This window comes from Apteryx mantelli, chromosome 1, assembly GCF_036417845.1.
Source record: "Apteryx mantelli isolate bAptMan1 chromosome 1, bAptMan1.hap1, whole genome shotgun sequence".
Lineage (NCBI taxonomy): Eukaryota > Metazoa > Chordata > Aves > Apterygiformes > Apterygidae > Apteryx > Apteryx mantelli.
In genome coordinates this window covers 3,549,037-3,560,556 of record NC_089978.1, presented here as the reverse complement: position 1 = coordinate 3,560,556, position 11,520 = coordinate 3,549,037, and the positions used below count along the sequence as shown (strand labels likewise).

The 11,520-nt window shown below is 47.9% G+C and overlaps 1 protein-coding gene and 3 non-coding genes across 4 annotated transcripts; all 4 read right to left on the bottom strand.

Moving 5' to 3' along the window:
• Positions 1–2,122: 2,122 nt before the first annotated feature.
• On the bottom strand, positions 2,123–8,495 carry RPS3 (ribosomal protein S3). Its single transcript, XM_013943067.2, has 7 exons — positions 8,419–8,495; positions 7,575–7,705; positions 7,223–7,316; positions 5,854–5,948; positions 4,765–4,952; positions 3,251–3,447; positions 2,123–2,191 (listed from the first exon to the last, which is right to left on the bottom strand). The coding sequence occupies exons 1-6, from the start codon at positions 8,446–8,448 to the stop codon at positions 3,254–3,256; spliced, it is 732 nt and encodes a 243-aa protein (XP_013798521.1). The 5' UTR covers positions 8,449–8,495; the 3' UTR covers positions 2,123–2,191; positions 3,251–3,253.
• On the bottom strand, positions 2,880–3,016 carry LOC136991192 (small nucleolar RNA SNORD15). The gene has a single exon (XR_010883236.1). It is a non-coding gene; the product is annotated as a small nucleolar RNA SNORD15 (small nucleolar RNA).
• LOC136991190 (small nucleolar RNA SNORD15) lies at positions 3,813–3,960 on the bottom strand. Its single transcript, XR_010883234.1, has one exon. It is a non-coding gene; the product is annotated as a small nucleolar RNA SNORD15 (small nucleolar RNA).
• LOC136991191 (small nucleolar RNA SNORD15) lies at positions 5,321–5,467 on the bottom strand. Its single transcript, XR_010883235.1, has one exon. It is a non-coding gene; the product is annotated as a small nucleolar RNA SNORD15 (small nucleolar RNA).
• Positions 8,496–11,520: the final 3,025 nt, after the last annotated feature.

Sequence of the window (11,520 nt, the reverse complement as noted above, 5' to 3'; positions counted from 1 at the left end):
GGTTTACTTTCCCTCCTGGGGTCATCCAAAGAAGCCTCCTCTGAACACACTCACCTTCAAACCCTTCCCTGAGCACTGTTCCAACAGAGTAGTGCTCCAGACAAGACTCCCACATTTTCCTTGAGAGGCAGGGAACATTCAGCAAGACAGTTCACGCATACAAACCTTGATCATTATGGGATAATCCTTAATGTCATCCGTAACTTCTCCCAACACGCTGGATGTAGCAAGAAGAGACACAAAAATACTCTTATACACAATTACTTACACAGCTCTTGATCTTGCAAGCAACTTAACATCTCTTGATCCTACCAGTGATCTGCACCGTGAGATTTAATAGGCAGATGGACATGTTTGGAGGGCTTTAAACCAGAAAGAAAGTGAACCATCTTCAGGAAAACCAGCCCTCACTGGAGGATTGTCATTTACAACACGCACCCACAGTCACATCAGCAGCAAGGAGACCACAGTGAACCAGAGTGCACAAATATGATTCTTCAAGCTGCTTTGCGGTGTGAATGCACTTTTGTCAAATAGCATAGACACTTTGAGAAATTTAGAGCTGATCATCTCCTAGCATGTACAGACTTGTAAGAACTTATACTGAGTGCAAAGCATTGCACTGCATGTCACTGAATTTCATCTTCTCTTTCTTCAGGCCTTCCAGCTTTCACACATTTCCTGCTCCTACGAAGTGACAAAGCTCCCTCGTACTGAGATCAGTAACTCTAACACTTAAACATGTAAGAGCTGGGATTTTTCAAGCTTTCCACTGAAAGATGTGCACAGAAACCAGCAATCAGATCTCTGAAACTCTGAGAAGGCAACATCTGTTTCTGACAGAGACCTAACCAGCTTCCCAACCCAGCATCCTGCCAGGCCAGGTTTCCAGGAAGCCTGCCAGAGAAGCTGGGAAGAGGAAGGCCGAGGCTCACACAGGCTGCTCAACAGACCAGTTTCTGACGCAGTCAGTTGGAAACTCCAGTTCACAGGTTGCCTGCCTGGTTCCTTCAGAGAGGACTCCAGAAAATGGAAGCTTGTAAAAGCTGCTGCTAAGGAACAGATTCTGCAGATTTATATACAACAGATTTGGTTAATGCAACAAATGGGTTCTGAATTTCTCCAAGTCAGGGAAAATGTGCACAACAGTCTCTTTCCATAATTGTATTGGACTTGGGAAAAAAAACATAAGAGAAAGGAGCTGAGAGAGCAAGATTCTCTGCCTAAATCTTGACCAAATGCCCATTCTGACTGCTTCAGCTACGCTTTACACTAGTCCACAGCAGATACAAGAGGAGCACCAAGAGCAATTCAGGCAGGAATGCAACAGGAATGAAAACATATCCCTGCATACCAGCTATGCATTTTTATAGCACTAGTAGCCTTGTAATCTAATTATCAACTTCCGCAAGATCTAATCATGTTATCCTACAGCTCATTAAAGCCGCAGTTATTAATACAGTGACAAATTAATGCACTGTCTATTCAAGTCTCAAAGGAAGACAAGGCTTTCTCCAGTGCTTAAATACACTTGCAGCTCAATGCTTAGGATAGGTATGAAATCCAAAGCTCACACGTTCTTTTTCAATAATGTGCCAGTAAATGTCTAGAAGCTTGTCTCACCCTGTATCTCCACCAACTAAAGTTACATCTCCCTAACAGGAGCTACAATGCTCCCATACAGTCTGTAGCCCTGAAAGCTACATACTGAATATCTTTCAGCGATGAAGAAAATGGAGGTCTAGAGGTGAAAGTAGTATTTAGTAGAATATAGCAATTTTGGTTTAAGCCAGAAAGATATCAACAGTTGCAACTGCTTCAGAAACTGCTAAAAAAGCTCCCCCTTCTGGAAAAATTTGGAGAAGGACTGCTGTATAACTAACAGGTATGAGGACTCCAGTTTTTGGAGTGTTATTCATGACCCCCTAAATACCAAATTGTTGCTCTAGCTCTACCTAGAAATCAGAATTTTGCCCCCATTCTGTTTAGATCAGGATCTGGTAAGTTCACTCCAAAAGGGTAAAACAAGCTGGGAGAAATGCAAAGGAATTCCTTCCATACCAAAGGTGGGAGCAAGGCTTTCCTGGAATACATCTTGCAAAAAAAGCACCTCCACAAACACTGTCTTTTGTGATTTTATTAAGAGATGTTTTCAGGACAGTCAAGCTTCCGGTTGCAGATTGTACAAACCCTACAACAAAAAACAAAATACTGAGTGAGATGGTGGCAAACCATTTCCCCATGACCGCTCTCCTATCCAAAACACTGGAAAAACAGGCTCCAGCATTCAAATAAACAGTATCTCCCAATTCTTACATTTTAGCCAATAATCACATTATTTTGCCGAACAGAAGCATGCTTTGCTAATCAGATCCCCTTGTTTCATTTGCAGCCCTGCAAACTTCCTGAACTCTCCCCGTTGCACACAATGCTGGCTTCAGTCAGAGGACAACCCCAGACGGCTACACTAGTGGCTAAGAAAGTCTTCTGGGAGAGATGTGGATTTAAACTGCCTCAAGCAAAGGCCTTAGGACCTTATCTCCTGCCGCTCTAATGGGAGAAAGTGAACAAAACTTCTTAAGAGCACCAAGTCGCATGTTTTCACTGGGGACAACTCAGAGCAGATGAAAAGAATTTCAAGCTATCCATTTGTGTCTTAGAAGTAGCTCATTCAGACAGACCAGATTTCAAACCTTGTTTATTTAGTTATGAAACAAGCCTATACATTGTGCTCAACACATTACTTTGAGAGTCAATCCTAAATTGGGTCCCAACATATTTACTGCATGAGGAATATATACACTTGACCCTATGCTGTCAACTGCACACTAGTAGCTGGGCTAGGTGGTGTGATGTGAATGACATCCGAGGTACTGAGCCCTTCTCAGACAAACGCCTCTAAGTCACTCAAATTCTTACCCAAGATCCCCAAATCCATGCTGTAGAACACAACATGAAGCAGGGCACTTGGACAAGGATATTCCTTTTCAGACTCATCATCACATCTTCACTGAAGGGCCTGCTTAGCTGGTTTGCAGCGTGCCATTTAACCGTGCCCTTCATTCCGGCCACTGGAATACCCTACACCCCACCAAGCTGACCGCTGCATCTGGCATAGTGCAGCATCTCTGGAGGAAGAGAACAGTTGAATTCAACTTTTCTTCCCAGCACCCCGACAGCTTTTGTGGTGGCATGACCTTTTCTGCACGGATCCTCACCACGTTAACTCCCCTCGCTTGCAGGCACTTACCCCTCAGGCAGTGGGAACTGGCTGAGGCATGGCTGGCTGTTCTGGTTTGCCACCTTTCTGCTCTGAAATGGGGGTGGTGGGCAGAATCTCTTCTTTGGGTTCCACAATGCTGACGTGGTCTGGCAGAGGCTTTTTGGGGCCAATCTTTCCACTTGGGTCCCAAGGCAACATAATCTTTACTTTGATACCCAGCACACCTGCAAAGAGTGATAGGACAATGCAGACATGCTCATTCAACACAAAACATCGAGTGTACACTCAGCAGTGACAAGCTCTAAGGTTACAAAATAAGTTTTCTGCCTCAAGAACATCTCCTGAAAACACTGAATAGATGCAAGCTGATTAACACAAAATGTGCTATAGCTTAAAAATCTGGTTACTGTGAATTTACACTAGTGTATTTACCTTTATCCAATGCATTGCCTTAGTTAACTGCAGCCTGGGAGGACTGTGATGAAAACAAACTGTGTGTCTGCAAGTCCTGCTAATGCTGGTTCTGAACCCTATCCCTTCTGGGATGAACAAGTCCACCTTCCAGAAAGCAGCACTGTTTCTTTGTATCCCTTCTCAGACAAATGCCTCTAAATCATCCAATGAGTAGGACATCCTGCCCAAGGCAGCCTTAGCGCAGCACCACAGAACATGGCACCGACCAGCCTACGCTCACGCAAGGACGTCCCTTCTGACTCGTCATCGTATCATCACTGAAGGGATGGCAAAGAATAGTTTTGTATATGCTAGTATACCTACATCAAAGGTTCTGCAATTAAGTAGCCCAATACCAATTAAGATGCAGAAGTCGCTTCTCTTGTGTTTTACCAGAGGGAAGGACAAGCATAAGCAGGCTCAGCTGGTTTAGCTGGGAAGACTTGAGTAGAGCTATGGAGGAGAAGTGTCACTGACACTTGCTTTTTTATGGGTCTTGTAGCACCCACGTTCTGCCTGCCCAACCCCGGGAGCCAAGAAAACCAAAATCCAAACTGCCAACAGCTCTTCAACCCAGTCAATATGATTTGCTTCCCCACCTGTAAGTTGTGTTACTATGAGCCTCAGAGACCACAGGACACAAATCAGAGTGCTTGGAAAATCTAAAGCCAAGTTTTCAATTGGAAACATTCAATTCCCACCACTAGAAAAGCAGATGACCTGGGATCATTAAACAAAGTCCCGTTGCCTGCTCAAGGCCCCTTCTCTATTTCCCACTCACATAGCACAAGTGCAAATAAAGGTCTGCTTTAGATGGAATGAACAAACTCCGCTAGCCAGAGTTTAGCCTCAAGAGCTCAAGAAAACAACAGATTTTCAGAGTTTCAGATTTTCACAACAACTGAAACACTCTACAAGACCAGCAGCGCATCAAAGTAATGTGAGTTATCACCTCACAGCCAAATAAGGAAAACCTCCAAGCTGCAGGTACAGGATGCCAGCAGTTTGGATTTTCTGGCAATCAACAATTTCCTGGATTTTCAGGAAATCAACAGCGCTGCAAAGGCGTCCGCATCCCAGCCACTCACCTTGCCGGAGAAGGACGTGACGCACAGCTGTGTCGACGTAGTAATTCACCGGGTCTCCACTGTGGATCATCAAGCCGTCCACGAACTTCATGGACTTGGCACGCTGACCTCTGAGTTTGCCGGAGACAACCACCTCACAACCCTTGGCACCGCTCTCCATGATGAAGCGGAGGACACCATAGCAGGCTCTACCAGGAGAGAGCACAACACCCACTAGGTTAGTCCCACGGACTCAGCAGATCTCTGCCGAATCCACATGGCTCTGCAGCAGCATTTTACACCAGATTTCAAGCAAAGACAACCACACTTCAACACGTGTTTGTAAAAGCCTCCCAAACACACACCCCTGCAACCAAAGCTATGTCAATGTTATGCAAAGCAGCAAGAGTCTTCACACCAGTTTAGCACCATCAAACCCAGCCTAACACAATTTCTGCATCTTATGATCCTTGTAAGGCTGTGGGCACAGTGACAAGCACATGTTCTCAGCAAGACAAGAGCAGCTCCGCAGCTGAAGGTGACCAACCCATCCACATCAAGAGTCTCGCACACCATCCCTTCTCAGACAAATGCCTCTAAATCATTCAATGATGACAGGACGCTCCTGCTAAGGAACCACACACAGCATCACAGAACTTGACACTGCAGGTACCACTCAACAGGAGCCACCCCCTTCTGACTCGTCATCTTATCATCACCGAAGGGATCTGAGCAGCAAGGCCCCTGTTACTTGAATTCAGCCGGAAGGCCCGAAATTGTGTTTCACTCCCCCACCCACCATTTATTCACAAAGAAGTAAATACAAGCTTTACCCACCCCAGTCAGACAACTTTGAAGTTTTAGAGTAGATGAAATTAAAAGTTTGCTTTTGAAATAAAGTATCAAGTAATTATTACTGAAAGTAACTGTATACTAGTCAAAAAGTTCGCATATGGTAAGAGTAACAAAAATATGAACTGCCCTCTCCAGGTGTACTATTATTAGCTTCACTTTTCAAACTTAAGACACGCTGGTAAGGAGTTCTTTCAAAATGGTATTTGAATCCCAGGATTCCTCGCTGTGCCATCACATTTACATTGCTCTACTCACCGACGCACCGCTAAACCTCCCAGAAGCTTGTACCGCAGGGACTCTGCCTGAGCGATAGCACACAGACCTCTCGTGGCCACCTTCTCAGCATAGAGCTACAAAGAAAAAGTAGCAAGCTCAGGAACAGATCTATATTTCAACATATTTTTAATTTAACAGATCACAGGAGCTTCATACTACTCTGTCCTCCTGTCCTTTATATGCAGTTCGATTTGTCTTTCCATGAAGCTTTACCCTCAGACACAACGCTTCTTTTAACAACTCTGGTCCGCTGACAGAGCAGAGACACACTAATGACACTCCATCAAACGTCAGGAGACCATTAAAACATGCTTGGTGCAGTCTCAAGAGTTGCTGCTTCCAAACAGCCCCAAAACATTAAGTAACCCCAGAGACACAAGTATCCAGACGGTCCCAAGAACTGCTCTTGCAATGCAGATTTACAGCAATACACAGGATAAGTTTACTTAAATCACCCAGCAAGAGCTTCAAATGCAGCGTCCCCTAAAATGAAACAGCTGGCTTTAGCCAACACAGAAAAATCAAAAAAAGAAGAACTGGAGAGCTGGGAGAGCGATGTGCATTTAATCTTCCATCTCCAAGAGGCCAGACTCTGATGCTGAAGAGGAAGCAACAAGTAGGTATTCAAAAGTCATCTACACAGAGTTCCTAGAGCCCACAACTCAGGATGTGCGCATTTGTACCATACATACACGTAAACATTTGCTGGAGATGATCAGCAATCTTCACAGTACGTTATGACCCAGCAACACTGGCTGAGCAGAATAAATATGAGCACCACCTCAAACCAGACACCCCCATTTCAAGTAATTTGTTTTTAGAGGAAAGTACCAGAGAGGGCACCAAATTTCAAACATTAAAAAGACACCAGGGAATTACTGTTGTGTCATTTTACTGTCCAATTCATTACAGTACCATAGAGAAAAATCTTTAAAATCCTTGAGCACCAAAATAGTTTCTTTATAAGGACAGAAGCATTATGAATTTAATAAGGATAATGGTAATGTACAAATACCGAAAAAAAAAATGCTAGTAGACTGACTTCCCACCACAATACTGATATGACAATATTCTTTCTAAAATATTTACAGACAGGTTAAAAACGTTTTAACTGCTCCTCTGATCCTCCTGGTTGGGAAAGCAGAGAAAACAAGCCAAACTGACAGCACTCAAAATACCACCAAGACCAAAGCATTCTCTATTTCAATGTGACACTCCTGTGTGCGAGCAGGTAAAACAGGCCTCGAGTTATCTTCAAAACAAACCGCCTTTCAACTGACACCATCCAGACAGTGCACAAAGCTAACTGCATAGCTCACTTAACACTGTTTTATTGAAAAAGTCTTACCTCAACGCTTCCCTCAGGGAAGCCAAACCTCTTCTGCACAACAGCCGTCAGCTCCCGGATGCGGCGCCCCTTCTCGCCCAGGACATTCTGAGTTCTGGAAAAAAGGCAGAGCTGGGAAAGTGTCTCCTGTAAACATCCCAAACAACTTCAGGACTGAGCATATAACCTAGTTTAGACTGATGACTAGCAGGAGTTTAACACTGCTATATCACTGAAGGCCACTTTAGGATCACTTTCCCAGGTATCTTCCTCTTCTATAATAATACTGACTACTTTAAACTCTTTTGTGAAAAAGCAGCATCATGCACAACTTTGCACAGCACCTGCAAATCAGCAGGACCACTGCAGTTACCTGGTAGCAAGTATGATAATCTCAGTCCTGGTTGGAGTGACCCGGACCTCTACTCCAGAGTATCCATCTTCAGCCAGTTCGCGAGTCAGAAACTCGTTCAGCTCAGCTTTGAAGATACCGTCGGCGACAAACTAAAAACAAACGGACCCAGTCAAGCACAAGGACTGCACACAATTTCTTTTTCACCTTTGGAGCTGGAAGGAATTCATCGCTGGACAGTCCTGCAGACCGACAGCTTCTCATCCCATGGAGCAGAAACAGCAGTGGGGGAAAATGATCATCTCCCTGGAAGTTCTCAAGAGGCAATTCACTTCCAGCAGCAATACCACAGCTTGACCCACACCTAGCTGCAGCCACAATTTCAGGCTGAGCGGTGCTATCGCAGCTAAACTCTATTTTAGTGCATTTTGGTTATGAACTCGCATAAGGGGTCACGTCCCTCAGCCAGAGCCTCACGCTCTTCCTCGCACTCGTGCTGCGCGGCCGTGTCAGCGCTACACCCCCGACCCTCCTTGCCTAAACTAGCCAGGGCCCTGCACCCCGCGCCCCCAGCCTCTCCCTTTCCAACGAACAAAATAAAAACCCAGTTTATCAGCTTTTAGCAGCGCCCCCCCCCCGCCGCCGCCGCCTTCCCCTCCCCCCCCCTCCCTTCGCGCGCCCCCTCCCCTCCCGCCGCCGCCATGTTCCCCGCCGGGCCGCCGGGCCGCATCCGCCGCCATCCTCCCGCCGCCCCGGCGCTGCCGCCGCCCCGCCCCGCCCCGGCGCGGCCCGGGGCCGCCCCCCGCGCGGCGCGGCCGTTATGGAGGCGCCCCGCGGCCGCGGAGGAGCGGGCCGCCGCCCTCACCTTGCGCTTCTTGGAGATCTGCACCGCCATCTTGAGCCGCGCCGCCCGGCGGAAAGGAGGGAGCGGGCCCTGGCGGGAGGGCTATATGTCCCTTCCGCCGCTCCCCATTGGGCCGGAGGGGTCACGTGAGGCGGGAGCCCGGGGCCGATGGGAAACGTAGTTTTCCCCGCGGCCTCTCGCGCAGCCATCTTGGGGGGGGTTAACCCCGGCGCTCCCGGTGGGGTTTTCCCCCAGCTGAGCGCCCTGAATCCGCATTAAAATGGCCACGAGGCCCATAGAAACGCACAGGCGGGTGGGCAGCGAAATAATTCACCCCGACTGGCTGCTGGGGGGCCCACCCGGGAGGCCCTCCTGTCGCGGCCGTGGTGCCTGCCAGCCCTGAGGGTGCCCTGAGGCGCCAAGGCGAGAGGGCAGCGCCCGCCCGGACCAGCACCGCTTTTCGGGGCAAAAGAGGGCACTGAGGAGGGTGCAGCTACAGGCCGGGGACACCAGCCAGGCAGTAGGGCCAGCAACGGCCAGGAAGGGGCTTTGGGCCGCCCCCGTGGCCCTCCCAAACGCAGGAGGCCGGGATGGGGCTCTGGAGCTGGCTCTCCCAGCGGGGCCTTATTTTGTCTTTTTTAACCTCTCTGCTGTTTTTCAGCATTCGCAGATGAAGGAAACATCTGTCGTCTCGATCCCGAGAAGTCCATGAATCTTTTCCCAGAATCCGCAGAAAAAAACCAACGCGGGAAGAACAGGCTGGTTCATCAGGAGGCTGCACGCTCACGGCAGCTGCCAAATGCACGTAGTGAGCCTGCAGACTAGGAAAAAATGTGCGAAAAATCACTATTTGTTTCCTTTTAGACTGCTTCCGGCGTGGGATGGGAGTCGGGGCTGTGAGGATATGTTGTTCTACAGGGCACAGCTGTGTCTTCCCTATGCAAACCCAAGAAAGCCGTTCCCGGCCCCCCCCCCCCCCCCCCCCCCCATAAAGCAGCTTTCTGGTATTTCCAGGGAAGCACTAGCAGCGCTTTGCTGCTCTAGGATGCTGTGTTTCCATCCCAGTAATTTGCTACTTTAAGCAAATTTTAACAATACCTATCAACTATTTATAGTTAGCTATGAATATGGTTTATAGCTAACTATAAGCTCTTCAAACGGTAGTAGATCTTTTCTGTGTTTTCGCAGCATCTTGAGCAACGGGGTTGTGGCCCTTAGGCCTCGCTGCAAAACAAATGATTAAATAAATAGTTTAATCGTTGGTTAGGGGCAGATCTATCATGGATTTTTTTTTTTTTCCTCTTATGACAGTATCATCACCTCTGCAGACAAAGCATTTACTCCAGGTTTCAATTAGTAACGGCAGGATGGGATTTCTCACTTAAGACTTCTGTGGTGGCCAAAGGCAGGGAAAGTGGCAAATACAACTCCAATTTTTAAAAAAGGCTTCAGGGGAGGTAGGAGATTATAGGCCTTTGGTTGTGCTGGGCAAATTAGTAGAAAAGATAATAATGGGTAGAATTAGTACATAAGAATACTTACAGGTTATTGGGTAAATACAGTCTGTTTGGGAAGATTCAACAAAGGGAAGTCCTGCCTTACAAACCTCCCAGAAGGGAGCCAACAAAGAAGTGGATAAGGGTAAATGGATGGAAATAGTCTGTTTGGTTCCCTGTGAGGCTTCTTTTGAAAGGCCTCACCAGAGGTTTTTACAGAAAGTGAGGGGCTGTGGGCGAGCGTGGGAGCATTGGGCAATTCTTGCTATTCGGAGAGGTCCTTACACAGATGCTGCAGGGTCTGTGCAGGGCATGTGGTGTCCAACAGCTTCATAACCTGGAAACAGACAGAGCAGGCGGATGCCTTGGTTTGCCAGTGCTGCCGAGCTTCCCGGGTTGGAAGACTGTGAAGACCTGAGTCTTGAATGACTGGGAAATACAAAAGTCAGATTAAATTTGGTAGAAAGATATACAGAGAAATGCACTGGGGGAATGTCCCCCCACCTCCTCCCCAGTTCACATGTCCAGTGAAGGGCTCTGAGCTGACCACTACCAGGACAGAGACTGGGGGCTACATAGACAGTGCCAGCTCAATGCTCAGAGGTGGGCAAAAGAACAAACCAAATGTTAGGAATTTTCAAAAAGAAAGAAGAAATCAGAGATCGTCATTTCTGTAAGTAAATCTCTGGTGTGCCTACATTGTGACCACTGGGCACGTCTGATCCTCCATCTCTAAAAGGGTAGAGAAGAAAAGGGAAGGGGGGTCAGAGCAGGGCAGTAAGGATGTTCACAGGTCTGGGACAACCTCTGTATGAAGAAAGCTGAGTAGGCTGGGACTCATCAGCTTGGGAAAGATAAAATGTGGCTGAGATCTACCAACCCACAGAGGCCTAGAAAGGATGGACAGGAGCTGACTGTTCACAGTTGTCTCATGAAAACTAGATGAGAGCAGTGGGAGCTAGGTTTGATACAGACACGTTTGCTATAGTTTCAGTTTTCTCCAGGCTTTTGGCCACAGACAGAAATTCTGGACTAAATTTCTTCTGAGCCAGTACGGCTGCTCTCTTGTTTGTAGGTTGGTGACAGCAGCAGATCGCAGGTTAGGAGTGGTGGTAGTTTGAAATTAGATGGTAGACCAGTGACCAGTCCCCGTCTCCCCACCAACAGAGGTTGCCACCACCATGGCAGCAAGGGCTGGTCTGCCTGGCAGCCACCTCCCGGACTGCCTCCATTTTCTGTCCTTCCTGCTGAAAGTCAATGAGTAAAGGCCAGGTTCCCGTAAATGCACTGGGCTGCAAATGGTGTCACTCCGGGAACGGCAAGTGGAGCCTCTGCTCTGGAGCTGGCACCAGCCCTCAAAGGGAGGATGAAAAGCGGAGTGAGACCTCAGCCACCCACCCTGAATCCACCCCGGGGAAGGTTGTCAGGGCGTCTGGCACTGCCCAGCCCTTCTCCAGCTGCTTATGCTCTCTCCCAAGGATAGGGTGGCCACATGCAGACAACCACTGAGAAGGTCCTTGGCCTGTGCTATCTCCTGAACCCTGCCCAGAAGGGTGCTAGTGGCCTGGGCCACCCCACCACCACCACCAGGGACCTGTTAACAATGTCAGTGCCTGAACGATGGCCT

What these genes read in the sequence shown, in the direction of transcription:
- RPS3 (XM_013943067.2), bottom strand. Translation starts at nt 8,448, where the DNA reads ATGGCGGTGCAGATCTCCAAGAAGCGCAAG. An exon ending in ATTATCATACTTGCTACCAG is followed by an intron (nt 7,317 to 7,574) that starts GTAACTGCAGTG and finishes CCTTTTTTCCAG; the next exon opens with AACTCAGAATGTCCTGGGCG. An exon ending in TCACGTCCTTCTCCGGCAAG is followed by an intron (nt 3,448 to 4,764) that starts GTGAGTGGCTGG and finishes CACTCTTTGCAG; the next exon opens with GTGTGCTGGGTATCAAAGTA.